General features: G+C 39.8%; 1 protein-coding gene across 1 annotated transcript; it reads left to right on the forward strand.

Annotated features, from left to right (window-relative positions):
• Positions 1-1,378: 1,378 nt before the first annotated feature.
• On the forward strand, positions 1,379-18,586 carry sh2d3a (SH2 domain containing 3A). The gene is made up of 18 exons (XM_062434629.1): positions 1,379-1,468; positions 1,619-1,736; positions 3,429-3,487; positions 5,811-5,968; positions 11,295-11,334; positions 11,476-11,592; positions 11,753-11,896; positions 11,999-12,285; positions 12,403-12,488; positions 13,314-13,433; positions 14,323-14,480; positions 14,575-14,757; positions 15,942-16,103; positions 16,235-16,350; positions 16,925-17,096; positions 17,203-17,314; positions 17,948-18,133; positions 18,284-18,586. The coding sequence occupies exons 1-18, from the start codon at positions 1,379-1,381 to the stop codon at positions 18,475-18,477; spliced, it is 2,502 nt and encodes an 833-aa protein (XP_062290613.1). The 3' UTR covers positions 18,478-18,586.
• The last annotated feature ends 380 nt before the right edge of the window (positions 18,587-18,966 follow it).

The following is an 18,966-nucleotide window of genomic DNA, read 5'->3' on the forward strand; positions in this document are numbered from 1 at the left end:
TAATACTACTACTACAAATAATAATAATAATAATAATAATAATAATAATAATAATAATAATAATAATAATAATAATAATAATAATAATAATAATAATAATAATAATGGGATAATAATAATAATAATTGGGAACAACTGCTTTAGGGTACTGTGTCTTTAAAGGACTAGTGTGTGGAATTTAGTGGCTTCTAGTGATGAGGTTAGGGTTAGGGTTAGGGTTAGGGTTAGGGTCTGAACACCTCTCCCCTTCCAGACTTGTAGGAGAACCTTCTGTGGTTGCAAAATTCGCAAGAGGCCCTCTCCAGAGCCAGTGTTTGGTTTGTCTGTTCTGGGTTAGGGTTAGGGCTTTTATAGGAACAGGGAGATGCAACATGGTGGGATCCGTGGAAGAGGACCCGCTACCTATTAAGGGCTCATTCTAAGGTGACAAAAACACAATTGTTATTTTTAGCAGATTATACTATACTAATTAACACATTCTTATGAATATCTTAATCTGTTTCTTCAAGGTCTGTTCCACTAGATGCCACTAAATACTACACACTGCACCTTAAAGCCACTTCACCCACTCTGATACAGAAGTCCTGCATCACTTTTTATTTCAACACTAGGTGTCAGTCTTACACATAGCCCTGTTTTTCTTGTAGATATTTTTTAAATCTCATAACATACTACCTGGACAGACAAACAGAGACAGGCACATCACTATGCATGAATGCCTATCTCTCTGACTTGACATGTTGACTGCTGTATAATAGTCTAACATTTTCACTCCCCCCCCCCCTTCCTTGTTTTTCTGAGGTCTATCCATCTTTCATGACATGCTGGGATCTGCCTCAACCTGCGCCCTCCGCCTCCTGAGGGTTCATGCTAATTTCTGTGCTGTGATTTGCTAACTTGTGAAGGGTACTGTGTGCCCACTGCACAATCTGATTGGCTTTTTGAGTGAACCTGCAGGTTTGAGGGGGAGCCGGCTTCAACTTAACTATTACCACAAAGAGCAGACAGACAGACTTTAATGAGAGTTTAGATGAGAACAGCTTCAAATGAGAGGAGAAAACTGAGGGGAAGTGAGATACTATGGGATAGAAACATCACACAGAAGACAGAGAGAAGTAAAGTTAAAAAGAGTGCCTCGGTGGATCCTGTAAACAAGTAGGTGCCACATACTGAAGGTGCTGCAAGGCAAACAGCTGCAGCTCTTTGCCTGTGTGTCTTTTGACTGATTTCTAAAAGTTAGCTGATGCCATACAACTCATTGCATTTGTAACTCTTTTGTATAGAAACATGTACAAGCATGTATGTGTGTGTGTGTTTGTGTCTGTGCACATGTTTGTTGGCATGTAATCTGTATCTTTTCTGCTTTTGGTTTTCAGACATGAATAATCGCTCCATTGCCTGGTGGCTGAAACAGATCGGCTTGCCCCAGTACACCAAGACACTAGAGAGTGAATATTATGGTCTGGAGGTATGTGAATGAGCAGCATGTATCTGTGTGTGTTTGTTTACATGTCTTCTTTGCTTTGTTCTGTGCTTTAATCTTATTATCACCGGTACTCCATAATCCTCCATTTCTCTTCACTCTATTCTGGCTCTCCCTGTTGTTGTTTCTCTCCAGGGTTTGTTGTATGTAACAGATGGAGAGCTGAAGGAAACAGGGGTAGAGGATCCCACACACAGAGAAACCATCCTCAGTCAGCTTTCAAGGCACCGAGAGAGACTGGACCCACACTCTGGTGACACACACTAGCCACACACAAGCAGACATGACCATTAGGCCTCAGTGATTAATCAATATTGACTTTGTTGCTCAAATAATTTAAGAAAAAAAAAAGTAAATTCAACCTTTATTGACTGGAAATGTATCATGTTATAATGCATCCAAGGCTGTTTTAAAGCAAACAACTGCACTTCAGTTCTCCAGGGACCCTATGCGTGAGAATATGCAGCATTTAAACATAATATCAGTAGATAAGGGCTTCATGCATTGATATCTAATCTTCAGGGGGCTGTCTTGAAGATACTTGTTTTAATCCTCACAATATTTCAGTTTTGGGTTTATATGTTGCTGGGTTTAATCAATCTATCACACAGCAAATCTAGGGCAAGGTAATCTACAAGGGGGCCAATGGTGGCCCCGCACCTTAAATTTATCCTGGGAAGTTAATCCAGCTATAATAAGTATTGTATTGTATCGTTCTACAAATTTCAGTTGTTCAAATATTAGAATTCAGAGAAAGTTATAATTAAAAACTAAAGTAATGGCATTGAAGCTTTTGTTTTAAGATATTTCATTTGTCAGTTTGACTATTTTTGTATGCAGTTGTGCATGTGATTGCAATTGCAATATTGCGATAACAATTTATATCTGTGCCTGGGAGACTCTTATCTTCTAGGCATCCTCTTCAGCTTGCAGAGAGCAGTATCTGTTGAAATCATTCATGCTTAGCGTGACAATTTCTGTAGAGGCCAATTTATCTAGTCAAACCCTTCTCTATAATTTATGTCAGTGATTACTGACTTGCGTCTGCTTAGTGTACTTCCAGTAAGTTGAAGATGTTGAATGTGAAAAACTAGAAAGTCCTGAATGAATGATGATGTCACAAGTTTAACAGTTAAACTTCCACTCCAGACTTGTTTTATGACATATACAAATACTCTGCTTTGAATAATAATTTGTTTGTTATGTTTTTCCCCACAAGTCAAATTCTTAGTTAATCTTAAATCTTTAAAAATACATCTCCTCTTTCACCCCTCAAAAATGATAATATAGCTGATTTTAAAGTTTAACTGCTGGTAAAAGATTTCCTCTGCTGTACTGAAAATCCTCAGTGTATGTGTGCTGAAAGCTTCAAGTTTCAACTTCACACTTGTGTTAGTTGCATACTGGACCACGATTGACTCCAAACTAGTCGTGATGTAACAAATCTTACTTGTAGGTACACGCTTTAAACTCACATTTAAGACAAGCACAGAGAAACTTTCCTCCTTTAACAGATTGATGTGAAAACAGCTGTCTAGTGTCAAACTCTGCATATATACATCACTCTGCACAGTGAAGCTCAAACATCCAACTGAACAAAACAACGTTTTGACTGGAGGGTGACTTTAAAAAATAGTTTGCACTATATGTGTCTATGCAAATAGATCAAAGGAAACATTCAACTTTTTGGGAAATGCACTCATTTGCTTTGTAAATGGCAACAGGAAAACAGTGGCTCTGTTGAAAGGCAACAAAATCTGCCTACCATCACCTCTAAAGCTCCATAATTAACACGTCATATCTCATTTGTTGCAGCTTCTTATTTGGAGGATACACATGAGAGTGGTATTGATCTCTCCTTTTTGTTCTCCTTTTTAAATCTGAAAAAAAGTTAATTTGTGTAAATTTTAAACTATTCATTTAAAATGTTGTTTTATCCTCACAGGTGTGCCAGTGGAGCGCAGGGCGAGCCGAAAGTACTCTCTGGGATCGTCTATGGATCTGGTAAGACCACAAAGTTGGCACTCAGTAGCATCACAAAACAATCAGCAATCGGATTGGATCTAATCTTGAAAATGTGCTGTTCAAAAGAAAAAAAATGGATTCTGAAATCAGATTAGATCACATAATTTAGTCTGGGTTATGATCTGGACAAAAAAAACTTTTTAGTAGGTTTGGGATACCTTTGATTAAAAAAAAAGGATTATCCTGATCCAAGCAGAAGAGTGAATTCAGGTGCAAATAATATATTTGTATCATGTAGTATATATACATTTATTTATAATTGCACTTGATGTATTTAACTGCTGCAGTGATAATGTATATAAAGTAGACACCAGGCTACCTTTTAAGACTTTTAGTACAGTAAAGTAGTCTCAAAGTAGTTTCTAACAGTTGCATCCCTTATTGCACGTTCACTCAGTTCTTCATTCTGAGAGAGTGTCGTTGGTTGGTCTGGGTCTTCAACAGGCTCAGGTGCGTCATAAACCTCATCACAGAGAGATACTGGCTCTGATAGCGATGTTGAACAGGATAATACAGGCAGGTATTATGTTGCACTCTCCTTGTGGCTCCACTCGCAAGTAGTTAAGGCAGGCAAAGTGTCTCTTCAGAACTCCATTTAAATGCTCAATTGCACATCTTGTTTTGTGATGAGCAGTGTTGAAGCATGACTGCTCAGTTGTGTGCATGCTGCAAGAAAAGGAGTCATCAGCCATGATAGGAGTGGATAGGTACTGTCTCCTAATATTACATCATCCGGTCTGTTGGTTTGGAGGTCTGTGTAATGCACCCTCCCTCAGGATATGGACAGACCCAGACCACTTCACAATTTGTCATGATGTATGTCATGATGAGGCCTTTCGGTTGGCGTACTCCCTCTCCCTCTCATGAGGGGCTTGCATATGCACAGGAATACAGTCGATAACCCAAACAGTACTGGGAATGTTCCCCTCGTGCTTAGTCTGGGCAACCTGGGCATCCTTTGGAAATGAAACACACTGATTGACCAGGCTGGCCAATACAGTTGACACAGCTTTTCACCACTTCACTCAGTGTTGATTTATCCACTCCTGTACTGTCCCCAACAGCCACATAGAAAATCACAGATGCATAGAAGTGCAGAGCAATGAGGCACCAACAGACTCCCAGACTTCCATTTCTGCATTAAAGTTTGACGCCCCACATGAGAAGCCCATGTGGGCTGACTGTATGAGCTCCATAAGGGATGTAAGTGGGCTAAGCGGGCATGCATGGGCATAAACAGGGCAAATTGTATGGGTCCCATATTGTTTCAGAAATATGGGCCCTACATGTAAAGGCCATGTGGGCTGGTTAACCCCAACACTAACCCCATATGGGCAAACATATGGGGTCTACATGGGTGTCACCCAGTTGGACCCCACCTGGAACCCAGTCAGAACCCATTTGAAGCCCTTATGGACAAACACAGGTGGAGCTACCACGGAAACTGCGGACAAACCCAGTTGGGACCCACATTTGCAGCCCAAATAGAACTCTATGGGACCCACTTGGTCATGTTAGCTCGATAAATACAAGTGTAAATGATCAGCAAGACGTATTGTGATCTGATCACTCAAACCACTTGGTGGTCTGGGACACATTTGACCACATATCTTTTGAAGTGTAAACAGTAATGCATCCTGATGCAACCCCCGCAAGGATGTAACAGGAAAATATGTCATGACTGAGGAAAGCGAGTCAGTTCCTCCTAATGCAGAAAAAACATTTATTCTGGATCTCAGTCTTTTTATTGAGGAAGAAGGTGGGTCCTCACTGGTGACACCAGTAATTATTGCCACAGCCACAGATGAACAGGTTCAGCTGGCAGGGGGGCTCTACCAAACTACAACAAACCAAAGCCAGCCTTGAGCTCTGCTACGTAAAAGCAGGGCTTAAAAAAACTGGTCTCTCCACAACGAAGAACTCTAAACGTTCTTCATTTTGTGAACTATTATATTGGATATTTTGCCTTTCCATGCTCAAAACATCCACAGTGTATTTCTGAATGATGTTTATCTGTTTTTATTTATTTGTCAGGGTTAGATAAGGGGTCTGGCTGTTGAAAAGAAACTGAACAAGGAAGGGGATGTTTTCTGTCTCTTCACACTTAAAGTGACCCCACACCGGCTATTCTATCTTGTTCTTTACATAGCTAGTAGCCTACAGTGTGACATAGTCCCATTTAGAGCACTGGTAATCCAGATTGGGGGTGAGCACCAAAGTAAAATGGATTGCCTGATCCTGGATAGCAAAATATAACTAGGCCTGGGAGCCACACTTTACAGGTTTCTATCATTTCCTGCAGGTGAAGACGAGAAAGGATTTATTTCGTCAGAGTGTTCTGCCTCGCCTCCAGCGCGCTGACAAAAAACAACGCCTTTCTGTGTCCTGCTCCCAACTCCGCCCTCTGAATGAAGACCACACCACCGGTGAGACAGACCGCTGTCAGGATAGCAAGCGCAGGTAGGCCGACCCCTAATGGCTGTAGTATCTGTGTCTGTTAAAGTGACTAATAGTGATTAGTGTGTGTGTGTGTGTGTGTGTGTGTATGTCTGTATGCATGTGACAGAGAGATATCCACTTTCTCCAGGTCGGTTACTCATGTTTTGCTAATAATTAACCAGAGCCTCATAAAATCTACAGAGCTACAAGTGAAGTAGGCATACTTGGAAATCAGTCATCTATGAACTGACAACATGAAAGACAAGCCTTTTTGGATATGAGATAAGACAATGGTCTCTACTAGGAGGATAGCAGGGTTTTATAATAAGAAAATGTGTGTGTGCGTGTGTGTGTGTGTGTGTGTGTGTGTGTGTGTGTGTGTGTGTGTGTGTGTGTGTGTGTGTGTGTGTGTGTGTGTGTGTGTGTGTGTGTGTGTGTGTGTGTGTGTGTGTAAGTCGTTAATCTTGAAGTCAAGGCCTTTATGCAGAAGTACTTCTAATGCCAGCTCAGGTGTGTCACTCAAATCATAAATAGACATATGGTATTTTTCATTTTAGCCCTATTAAGCCAGGTAGTTTTGAGATATATGTCTCCACGTTTCTACTGCTATTTTAATACAATATGAGTAAATGAAATTTGTTTTTTTGATACATCAATTTTGAGGAGTTGAGGATTTCTGCTTAAGTGAAGAAAAGTTTAACAAAGCCTTTGTGGCTCAACATTAGCCACAACTTGCATATAGAATAAACACATTTCTACTGTGATTGTTGGCGTTTGAATTGCATTGTGGGTGATGTGGGCGCCTGGAAGTTTTTGAGTTTTCAAGGAAGAAAAACACATGAAAATGCATTCAAAGACAACTGATCCTTTGACAAATACTCAATATAAAGCTCACATCAGATTCAGTAGAAAAAAACTTGATAAGGACGTCCCTATTTTTGACTGATCCCTTTGAACACTAGTCAACATCAACATCTGTCAGCAATATGAATGGACTACCGAACAGACTCTGTTTTAGTGGCCACGTGACCCCCTTGGGCCCCAGACATGGGTCTGCTAAGCCTGTTTTGTAGTCCTTTCATGCTGCTGACAGATGTTGCTGTTTAGGTTTTTACATGCTATTTTTCACTGCACATAAACCCAAATAATCTAAATGGCAATATACAATACAATGTATGGAAAACATAGGTCTGCTATGTATGGGGTTTTTTGTAATTCAGGTGAATCTTTTAATCCCCTTCTAGCTGGAAAAACTGCACCCTTTTCTTCAAATGTAAGAACTGACAGGTAATGTCAGCGTTTAAACTGAGGCTGTCAAGTTCAGACATATCTCTGCTCACCATTCATCAAGTGCTGAGTGCCAAAAACAGTCGGCGGTCGTAAAAAATAAACATGTGAGTCTCAATGAAGTAGAAAGTAAAATACCCAAAACATACACATATTAATGTGCTGTCCCAGAAAACAGACATTAATTTCTTAAAGTAGTTTAGTGCTCAAGGGAGAAAAGCACATAAAAACTGTACATACCAGGCTATTGATTTTTTAAAGATTGGTTAACAAGCATGTGTGTGTGTGTGTGTGTGTGTGTGTGTGTGTGTGTGTGTGTGTGTGTGTGTGTGTGTGTGTGTGTGTGTGTGTGTGTATTTTCCTTTTATGGCATGTGGGCTGGCTGGTTTTCTCTTTTGACTTGAGAGTTGCTTGTGTTGGGCAATCACCCAGTTTGTTTAATGAAACGTTATTCAGATTGACAGCCTTAAAAAGACAAATTCATCTAAGAAAAAAAAGGGGGGGGATTGGCCGTTTTACATACCACTCTGTGCTACCTGACTGCAGCCAGGTGATGTGTCAGCCCGGCTGGTGTCGGTATCCGAGGAATGTCAGGCAGATAGCGGCGTTTCAGCACCGGGGGGCCGAGGCGGGGAGCAGGGAGGAGAGCAGGGGGGGAGAACCTGTGGGAACTCGTCCGAAACAGCGCTGGAGACGAGGGGCGGAGGGAGGGATGAGGGAGGAGAGGAGAGAAGAGAGAAAGGGGGCTGGCAGCGACTGGAGTGAAGGATTTTTTACTTCCCAGCTGTTTTTTTTTTTGGTGGTGTTTTCGCTTTGGACCACAAACTTCAAAACATGTCTGGAAGCAGTGAACACTGAAGAGGAGTGACAGGTAGGACCATTAGCTGCTGATTTCTTTTTCTTTTCTTTAATTACTTCATTAATTACCGCGAGATGTTACCGACGTTTGCAAAGTTTTTGACACCGAGTTTACTCTAAAAACGCCGGGCTTTCTGATAATTTATCGCTAATAATAATAGATATATGTTCCGACATGTCACTCAGTCCAAACCTCGCCTTTGTCTTGTGTTAAAAAAGTCGATAAAAAAGCGAGTTTGTTGACGTACTTACCTGTAGCATTGCCAGCGAAAATACCTGTTGCACAATTTAGTAGCAGCAGCAAGTTTTGACTCAAAACAAGCATAACTTACCAATTTAAAGTCTTTATACTATAGTGTCTATTAGCTTTTTAAGTCTGTGTTGATTACAATATACAGATGTTGGCTGGTGAAGCTTAATAAAACAGATTTAAAGCCTAGTATGTGTTGTCATGTTGAGTTTTTCCACAATGGTACGTTGCACAGGTGTTTCTGGTGTGCTGCCCGGACCAACGCCCCTAAAACAGGATGTGGCTCCCTCTTACTTCATATTATCTGGATGTTAGTGTGCATGTATATGGGACTGTCTGTCAGTGTGATAGTGTTGTAAATCTACAGCTGCAACAGTTGCCACTTCATTAATTATACATTGCTAAGCCTAATAAAACAGCCCTGCAGTAAATCCTCAAAACTTTTGGCTTTAGGATGCTATTTTTCCACTATTGTTTGACATTTAATAGACAACATGATTAATTGATTGAGATCTAATGCAACAGCCCTAAATCTTACCTTCCCAGCATCTTTTTTAAACATGTTTTAGAGGAGTTAGGCTTATGCTAAATATTGAAAATACCTCTTAGTGTAATGTGTATTATTTTCACTATTTTTGATTAATTGATTAATTAAAACCTAATACGACATCCCTCCAGTAAATCATACCTTCATGGTTATAATGTTAACTTTTTGTTGTGTTGCATTATGCTGAGAGCTGTTGTTCATCGTTTTTATGTCAAAAAGAGTAGACAAAATATTAGAAATACCTCAAAGTATAATGCAATGTCCTTATCTATAATAGTTATAATAATACATTCAATTTAAAGAAGGCCTTTCTAGATAGCCAATGATGCTTTGCATGACAAGATCATAAAAAAATATCCAGAAAACTTTAAACATCACAGTACAACTGTATTGATGGGAAGAGCTCAGAGGATTAGTGGATTAAGTAATGAGTTAAATTAATCACCAAATATTTTGATAATCGATACATTAATTGTAATCTGTAATTCGTTAAATTCACAATTTCCAAATTCTCTGACTCTCAAATGTGAACCTTTTTCAGTTTTTTGTTTGTTTGTTTGTTTAGTTTTTTAATCTTCTCTAGGACAATAAACTGAATATTTTCTGAGTTGTGAATGTTTGGTCGGGACAAAACAAGACATTAAAGGATGTTATTCTTGGCTTTGAGAAATGGTGATTGGTCATTTTCACCATTGTCTGATATTTTATAGACCATACAACTAATCGATTAATCAAGTTAATTATCAGCAGAGTAATTAATATGAAAGTAGTTGTTTGTTACAGCCTGAAATGATTAGTCGCTTAATCAATTAGTCCATCAACTTAGAATAAATCGTCTTACCTTTCTTTTCTTTTTTTTTACATAACTGATTAATTCATTCAAGTTATTTTTTTAGGAAAGAAATGCAAAACTAACTTTTCAAATATAAACTCTTCAATTATGAGCATTTGCTCTTGTTTGTTTTTTTGTTTAGTTTTTTTGTTTTATGTGGTCTTAAACTGAATATTTTTAAGTTTTGGGCTGCTAGTCAGACAAAACAAGCAATATAAAGACATAACATTAGGGTTTCCACAATTTACTTGTAATTTTCTCATCACAATGATTGAAAACATAATTAGAAGATGAATTAATAATGAAACTATTAGCGGTTGCAGCCTTGTACATAAAATTAAACATTTAAAAGCTGTTTTTGAGACTTTTTAAACATAGTAATTAAGAGCTTTCACAAATGTTTTTGAGGAGGAGCTCCAGAAGGAGGCAGTAGCTGTTCAGAAGACCGGGTCACCCCTGACTGTGTTTGGTCCTGGAGTTTCCTCTTTCTATTGATGACACTGAGGTCAAGTCTCAGTTTTTTCTGGTAGTTTTGTTTTTTTTTAACAGCTTTGAAAGACTTAAACTTCCATAGTTACAGTTGTTTTTTAGACTTAAGATTATAAATAAATGACTGTATTTCTCCTTTAGAACTTTATTACTGTCCGGCAGCATAGAAAGGGCTTGAAAACAGCTTTTTGACAGTTACATTATGTTGGAAAATAAAACACTTAAGATCTATTTTAGGCTGTAATTTCCCTGAAAAGTTCTGACAGTGATTTTAGTTTGAGTTTATTTAGTTGTTGTTTACTTTATAGGCAGCTATTGATTTCCGGAGGAGTTTCCTTGATGAACTGTTCCAGATCTTGCAGATTAAAGTCAGTAATGAAAATGTGAAAAATGCATATAATGAAACAACAATTGAGACTTATTTGTATGTCTGGGGTTGCTGTAGTTTTACAATTGGATAGACAGGGTTTATTTTAATACTACCCACCACAAACCTTCAAAAAGACAGTAAAATTGAATACCTGAATCAACCACTCATTTTCAACAAAGAAAACAAACATTATAACCTCGGGATTTGTTGCAAGGCTCTTGTATTTTACCAAATTACTGTGTGTACCTATTGACTTGACTGTGGAGTGTACAGAGAAGTATCAAAGTACCTCATGTTCGAGGGGGTCATGGCAGGGTGAGCAAGCAGCCCTCCAGCCATCCCTGAACACACTATTTGTTCCACATTGTTTATGCGAGTTCACACAAAGAGAGGCAGGCCTACATTTCGATTTGGGTGGTAATGGTTCATGTGATGGCTTGGAGTTATTCAGTTCAGCCTTGTTGTGCGTTCCCTGAGCTGTTCATCAGTGAGCAGCGTGTTTACAGCGGCAGGAAGGAGGAAGGAAGGAGGAAAAAGAGCCAGGCTATTAAAAGTCCGTCACTTTGTCCGCTGTTAATGACAGACCCAGACCTTGGCAGTGGCCTTCCATCCTTGTCCTGTTCGTGCTCAGAGGAAAAACACAGCGCCATCATCTGTAGCTCCCTGGGGTTCAGTTTAGTAGCTCCAAATCACCTGTGCTCTCTTGTTTTTCAGCAAAAGGAGGAGTGTCAGCGCATACTTCAGCCAACTGAAGGTAAGAGGTCAAGCAAAACGCCTCTCTGTCTCGCTTTGGCGGCCTCTCTTTTTTTCCACATATTTTGATTCACGCCCCTGTTTATATAAGATATAGAATACATTCAGATTAACACTGTGGCTGCTGATGTGTGTGCTGTAGGTGTTTGGTGGTCGGAGAGAGATGGACTCACTGAAGAAGGAGCTGGAGGAGGAGTTGAAGCTCAGTACTGATGACCTGAGGAGCCACGCGTGGTACCATGGACCCATTAGCCGAGAGGTGCTCAATGGACCATATTTGCTTGCTTTCATTATTATTATTATTATTTACACTTGATAAAACAGTTTGTACTCACTGTAAATACAGTATGATCTCCCCACACACGTGCAAACCTCCCACGACCAGTTGACCAAGTTAACCTGCTCTGACTTGTCTCCAGGAAGCAGAGACTCTGTTTGAGAGGGATGGAGACTTCTTGGTCAGAGACTCGAGCTCTGCCCCCGGTGACTACGTTTTGAGCTGCTTTTGGAAGAACGAGCCCATGCACTTTAAGATCATACGAGTGGTCCTGCGTCCCAAAAAGGTGCGCCTGTGTTTTGTGTGGCTTTTAAAAAATTTTAATAAAACAAAAATACCAAATTTCTCTGCTCGAAATATTATGTGTCTGCCTACATCTGTGTGACAGGGCTACTCCCGGGAGCTGTTCCAATTTGAGGACGATCGCTTTGACAATGTTCCCGCTCTGATCCGTTTCCACGTGGGCGGACGACAGCCCATTTCCCAAGCCTCAGGTGCTGTGATTTTTCACCCAATCACACGGACCATTCCTCTGCGTCTCATCAGTGAGCGACATGCGGAGTGCAAAGGCAGCAGTGGAGGCGCAGAGGGGAAATCGCACGCTGAGCGCAGCAAAAGGCTCAGCTTCAGCTCTGCACACTCCGACACACTGCAGGCCATCAGTCCACTACTAAGGTGGGAGGATGTATGTTGAAGTGTAGTGTAGTGCACATAGACGTGTGTTGTGCACTTTGCATGTGGTAAAACTAATAAAAATAAATATGCTCATGAACTTTATTTTATGTGTGACAGGAGTGGAAGTCAGCCTGCTAACTTGGAGAATGTGGGTCGTAGGCCTTCACTTCAGTCTGCACAGTCTGACAGCAACCTACGAACTGGTACATTAACATAAACATACACAACCCATTAATGCTTATGTCACTTTTGACTCTCAATGTCAAATGGATGCTGCTGTGTCGCTTTGTGGCTCTGTTGTGGCTGCCAGAAACGATTTGCTGTTATCCAGCCAGTGTGTTAGAGTCCACCAATACAACATGGAGATAAGATAGCGTGCTGTGAGCAGTCATCAAAACAAGTAAATGAGTAAAGGATCAGTTGCCACTTGGATGAGCTGCAAATTTGTTTTTAGCTACACTAACAGCATGGCTCTTGGATGGCAATACCAGTCTGTCTGTCGGTCCACCACTTTGGTCCAGACTCAAATATCTGACTAGATTAAAATTTTGTACAGACTTTAATTGTCCCCAGACCTCCTGTCTTTTTTTATGCAGTGTCATCATCAAACTTTGAATTTCTCCAATAGTTTAGTTTCTGATCAAATACTTGCTGAATTGTTTAGTGCTAATTATAAAATGTTTACATGTTACACACTAAATTAAGATAGTTAATGCGTTCAAATGTATCTTATTATAATGTTAAATTTCCAACACTCAGTAACAGACCCTTTAAAGATGCTCCACGTCTGAAATGATTCCTGTGGACATTTTAATTTAAGATGTAATGGATGTAATTGTTGGACTACAAATCTGGTATCAGCGTCGTCTGCTGTTTGGTCAGACAATATTGTAATTCCATACGTTATTTAAGAAGACGTGAGAGAATAGAGAAATCATCATTCGAACACTGTACAATAATTGAGAAATGCATAAAATCCATGTGTTATTTATGTTTCTAATTTCGTGATGTGACTCTTCCTCATCCAGGTGTCCCACAGAACACTCAGTCAGAGGACACTGGCCCCGCCCCCATCTCCCCTGTGTTTCGCACAGGTAGTGAACCCCTGCTGAGCCCACGACCACGACACACACGCCCCTCCTATCCAGGTAACACGTACACATCTTTAAAGCTTTTTTATGTTACTTTTTTTTTTTTTAAACTGAACATAAATATTGAACAATACAAATATCTGTCTGGGTGTAAATAATTAATTCATTATTTTAGCGTTTTTCAGAAACTATATCCTGTATCCTATTAATCATGTCTTTGACAGCACAACAGTGTATATAGTGGAACTATAGTAGATAACAACATTGTGTATCTCTTGCAGTGAGTTTATGGGTACAGTTGCCTGTTGCAGTCCCTCGCATGATAGAAGATAAACGCAGCAATCACATCTTATTTTCAGTTATATAATGTTGTCTTCAGTCTGAGCTAAAGTCAGCGTGTGACAGATTCATTTTATGGTCACTGACATCATTTCCAGTTTATGTGAAAGCTGTGGTTGCAAGGAGCAGATATATATTGATCTTGAGAGTTACTACTTCTGTCCACTTATAACAACCTGTACAGCAGCATCACTTTTATTATGATTGTTACCATTTTTCTGTGGTTATTCTTCTTGAATTGTGACAGAAACGGGTACCTAGCTTTGTAGGAAGATGACATTATTCCAAATCCCGCCTACTAAACTGTAATTAGTCAGCAGTTTCTTTAACTTGGGGAAACAGCTGCCATTGATCACAATAGCAGATCTATTTAAATCACTGAACAAATCACAGTGATTCACTGGTCTGGAATCAGGTAGTGGATTTTGACTATGTCACTTGAAACCCTCTTGGACTTAGCTTAAACTCATTTTGTCAGTATATGAGCTGGCAACTTAAGCGGGCACAAGTTGCAGCAGTGACTAATCAAAATGTTAAGGCAATAAAACACACACAAACCCTCCTCTGATGTACAATACACCCATAACATTCCTTTCCATTCATGTAGGTGGTGGTGTGACTTTGCGAGGTTCAGATGGGCAGCTGCACCCAAGAGCTCCTCCTAAACCTCTCCGGGTCTCTACTGTCTTTTCCAACGCTATACCTCCCCCTCCAACAGGCCGGGACGTTGATCCTTCCTCTTTCTACGATGAGCTGGTCATCCATGTAAAAAAACTCATCACAGCTTTTCCATTGTCATATCTCTTATCTACTGTAAATCCTCCATAGACGGTTTTTATCCACTTGTTGTTACGTTCAGGTGCCAGAGTCACGGCGGAAAGGTCACGTGGACCGACTGCGTGCAGAGGAGAAGTGGCAAAGCCGTGCCCGCCTCACAGAGACTTCCTTTGGCTTCCTGGAGGCAGAGAATAACGAGGCTTCATCAAATTTGCCGACAAATGGAGCGGAGGAAGTGGAGGACTGGCATTTTGAACGTCCACATGTTCGTATTAGTCATATTTAATTTACCGTTTATAGTTGGCACGTTTGCTTATGTGCGCTTATGTGGAGGTGATGTAACGATTTTATAGACTAAGCCAATGTATTAGCTCTGTAATTACAGTAGAAACCAGTACATTTTTACTGTTAAAAATTAATTTTCAAATGCATTATGAACAGTTTTAGCTTTTCAAATGTTATTTTCCCACCATTAATGGTTTCCATTGATTTCCTTAATAATATAAATCAGACTCTTGAGATTTGCTGCAGTTAAAAAATTCATCACAGAAGAACATGCCTGAAAGTTGCATCTTGTAGCAGGGTACGGCTATTGAACTGCATCAACACGTAGAGCTGAACAGAGATGACAGAAAATCATTCCACAATTCAATATTTTGTAACAAGAAATGTGGTTGCAGCCTCTAAAGTATGACTTTCACTGGTTTTCTTAGTCCTTTTAGAATACTAAACTGAATATCTTTGGGTTCTGGCTGGAAATAGAAGGACCTAAGGAGTTACCTGGGGCTCTGGGGAATTGTGAAGGACATTTTTCTCTATTGTTTTGACTATTTTATAATCTGAATTAATTCATTAGAAACTTTATTTCGGAGGCATCTGCAGGTCCATATCAAGGATACATCCGAAGCACCATATCAATAATAACTGAAATGATTAATTGAACAAGAAATGAATTGGAAGTTTACTCAATTTTACATGCTGTATTACCATGAATTTATATTGTAGCATTGACAAATACAGTTGCAGACTTGATGTTCACTGATGGATGACACAAGGCATCTTTATTTATAAAATTGTTATTAATAAAAAATGATCAGAATAGCAATTTTGGAAATATGTGTAGTGAACCACCAGAGCTAAAGTTTCACCATGTTCCTGAGGTCCAGTGTATATGGAGCCTGACTTTTGTTTAAGATCTATTTATCTGTCCTCGTGTTGTTTATGACCTGTGATGGCTGAATGACTGACTCTCTTTAGCCACCAGGTGTCAGAGTGATACTGTAGGTGTAACTGTTTATCACTTAGAAATAACAGCCTCAGAATAAACTCAGTGGCTCAGTAATTAACAGCTTTGTAAATAAGTAAAGTGTTGCACTCCTGCACCTACATAGCAGAGGGACCGTTGTGTACTAATGTTATAATATTTTTCTTCTTCTTACACCATCACAGATGGAGTCAGGGTCATGTTTCCAGTTGGATCAGTTTGAGTCACTGCTCTTGCCGGAGAACAACCGACCCCTGGAGCCCAGCGTTCTGCTGTCGCTAAAAGAGATCTTTAACCGCTCAGACTCCAACACCACCGCTCTGCACATGCTCAGTGTTGACTGCCAGGTATCCGTACAACTGCCTAACACAATAAAATCAATTCCTGATTAAGACTAAGCTGTTGTAGTAGTAATCACTCTACAAACTGAACCTAAAGCCTGACTGGCCATTGATTAGTCATTATTGTGGTACTGCAGGTCGCACGCATCGTCGGGGTGACTGATGAGCAGAAGAGGATTATGGGAGTCGAATCAGGGCTGCAGCTTGTCACTCTTCCGCACGGGCACCAGTTACGACAAGACCTGTTAGAGAGGTACACAGAGCTGCCGTAGGATGGATTAATATATTAAAGAGTTGGTTCACTCAAATGATAAAAAAAACGCATTAATTACTTGTGGCACCTAAACATGCCGATGCCTTTAGTTCAGATTTTAAGATGTCCATCTCTGATCTCAGACATCAGCACAATACAATGGAGGTGAATCTAATTTTGTTTGTGTTGCTGACAGCATTAGAAAATTAAATTGACAGTGACGTCTTTTCTCAGAATCAGTGTCCCTGTTACTGTCATAATACACAGAAAATGCTGTTTACAGTTTTTATGGATAATTTATGGTAAATAATAGTTCTGTGGATTATCCTGAGTAACTAGGACACTGACTCTGGACAGAAATATTGCTGCTTCAAAGTAATTAAAAGCTATTTTTCAATGCTGGAGTGGTTACAGACATGTAAATGATGCATATCACAAAAGCTAGGCAAACAAAATCAAAACTGTGTGGCTCGATACTACTAGAGGGAAGTGAGAAATCTCTGCCTTACCAACTTTCTTATTCAGTTCTGCCCACTGACACACACCCATGACCATGTAATGTTTCATTTTTTAGACATCATCTAATATCACTGGGAGTCGCAGTGGACATCTTGGGCTGCACAGGGACTGTGAGCCAGAGGGCAACTGTTTTACATAAATTAATTTTATTGGCTCAAGCTCTGAAAGACCACGCCCACAACCTTTACTCATTCTCAGCTGTGATGAAGGCTCTGGAGATGCCTCAGGTAGTGTAATAATCACAAAAATATGGTGCAATATCCAACATTTTGTAATATGGAAACTAGTTGAAGTTTTCCCACACTCAACATGTTTTTACGTGCATGTGTGCAGATAATGCGACTGGAGATGACGTGGCGAGGACTGAGGAGGAACCACACAGAAAGTGCCGTTTTATTTGAGAAGAAACTGAAACCATTCATGAATTCGCTGAACGACGGAGACGGTGGGTGTTGGAGCTAGAGAAGTGAAATAAAGAGTGATGGAAGATTAAGTCAGTTTGTCTCAAATGTAAAACAGATAGACAGAGAGAATAGACACATGAAAAGGATTTCAGAAAGTTTTAAAAATGAAAAGTTTGTGTTTAAATATACAGAAGAGTATAGAAGACAAGGTTCATTTTATTATGTTTTAACACAATTAAAAGAGAATTAGGCTTTCTGCTGAATTAGATTTGCAATTTACACACAGTTTATATTTTGACATATTTATATAGTATGTAAGCTTAGACTATTCCTTTATATGTACATGAAGGTGTAGGTGAAAACAGCAATGTCAATTTCCCACAGATTGATTAAATTGTTTTGTTTGACCAACAATCCAAAACTCAAAGAGCTTCAATTTACTATCAGAGATCTTAGAAAAACAACAAATATTCATCTTTGAGTAAAGTTGAAGTGACTTAAATGATTAATCAGAATGCTACTTTATTAATTGTGTCAACTTCTAGGGTTTGGAATAACACAGGTTATTCCAAACAGGTTAAAGTAAGTAGTTCTGTATAAATAACACTGCCCCATTTTAAAATGGTGAATACATTGCATTATGTCTGACGTGTACTCTGTTTATATGTGTGTAGATTCTGTAGTTCAGGGTCCCATAGCTTTGCCTCACCTGGTTCCTCTGCTGATGGTGATGGAGGGTGAGGACCCCGTCGAGGACAGCGAGCGAGGATGTCAGCTCCTCTATGACGTCCTTCAATCAGCTCGCAGTGCTGCACTGCATGCCCAAAATTATCAGGAGCATGCACACACTCTGCTATCAGGTACACACATGCAAACACAGGAACGTCCTCGCTTTTCATACACACGGCTACAGACATTTTAAGGTGGAGTAAACACCTGCATTGCATATAACGATAGGCCATCATTAATTTGTAGTATCTGATCAAATGTTTATCTCACTGCTCCAACAGGAGGCTGGGAGCCAGTCCCTGAGCTGCTGGAGGCTTTCCGGACAGAGTTCGCCCTGCGACTGTTGTGGGGTCAGTCAGGGGCAGAGGCGGACAAAGAGGAGCGCTACGAAAAGTTTGACAAGATTCTTTGTGTCCTCTCAGATAAACTAGAGCCTGTTGAAATGACCCCACAACCACTTGACCCTCTGACCTGAGCCTCAGGGCCTGTTTCACTAAGTTAAAAGTGAAATCAGCACTTTCATCACTAGAAAGATGAAAGATGCTTTTAGTTGAGCTTTGGCGTGTTGCGGTAGCCAAGGCAAAGATCTCACCCCTGAGATCATACCGTCATAGGGAAGTTATTTTCTCCTTTACTGGCTGAGATGTGACTGACTGTTTGTTGAGGTTGTCAAGTAACAACTTGTAAAAATTGGTAATATGCCTGGAATGTGTTACTGTGAAAAGGGCGGTGTTGAATTAATTTTCCTTTTTCAGGAAATCAGAAATTGTTTACTTAGAAACTAGCATCTGTTTACTTCCCCAAAAAGTGCATTTCTGATGCTCAGACACTGTTTTATTGATCAACACCATTTTCTTTGACACTTGAAGGCTCCAAAGGAGCTGCATCAACATTATTGACTTCTTGTATATAAACTGTTGCTTGGAAGGGGCCACACTGGAAATTATGCTCTTCATTTTCGTTT

The sequence above is a fragment of the Scomber scombrus genome, chromosome 2 (genome assembly GCF_963691925.1).
Source record: "Scomber scombrus chromosome 2, fScoSco1.1, whole genome shotgun sequence".
NCBI classification, from domain to species: domain Eukaryota; kingdom Metazoa; phylum Chordata; class Actinopteri; order Scombriformes; family Scombridae; genus Scomber; species Scomber scombrus.

Excerpts from the sequence above, each read along its gene's own strand:
- sh2d3a (XM_062434629.1), top strand. The coding sequence starts at position 1,379 with ATGAATAATCGCTCCATTGCCTGGTGGCTGAAACAGATCGGCTTGCCC. Across the intron at positions 11,335-11,475 it reads CATACTTCAGCCAACTGAAG|GTGTTTGGTGGTCGGAGAGA; the intron begins GTAAGAGGTCAA and ends TGTGTGCTGTAG. Across the intron at positions 14,758-15,941 it reads GGCATTTTGAACGTCCACAT|ATGGAGTCAGGGTCATGTTT; the intron begins GTTCGTATTAGT and ends ACACCATCACAG.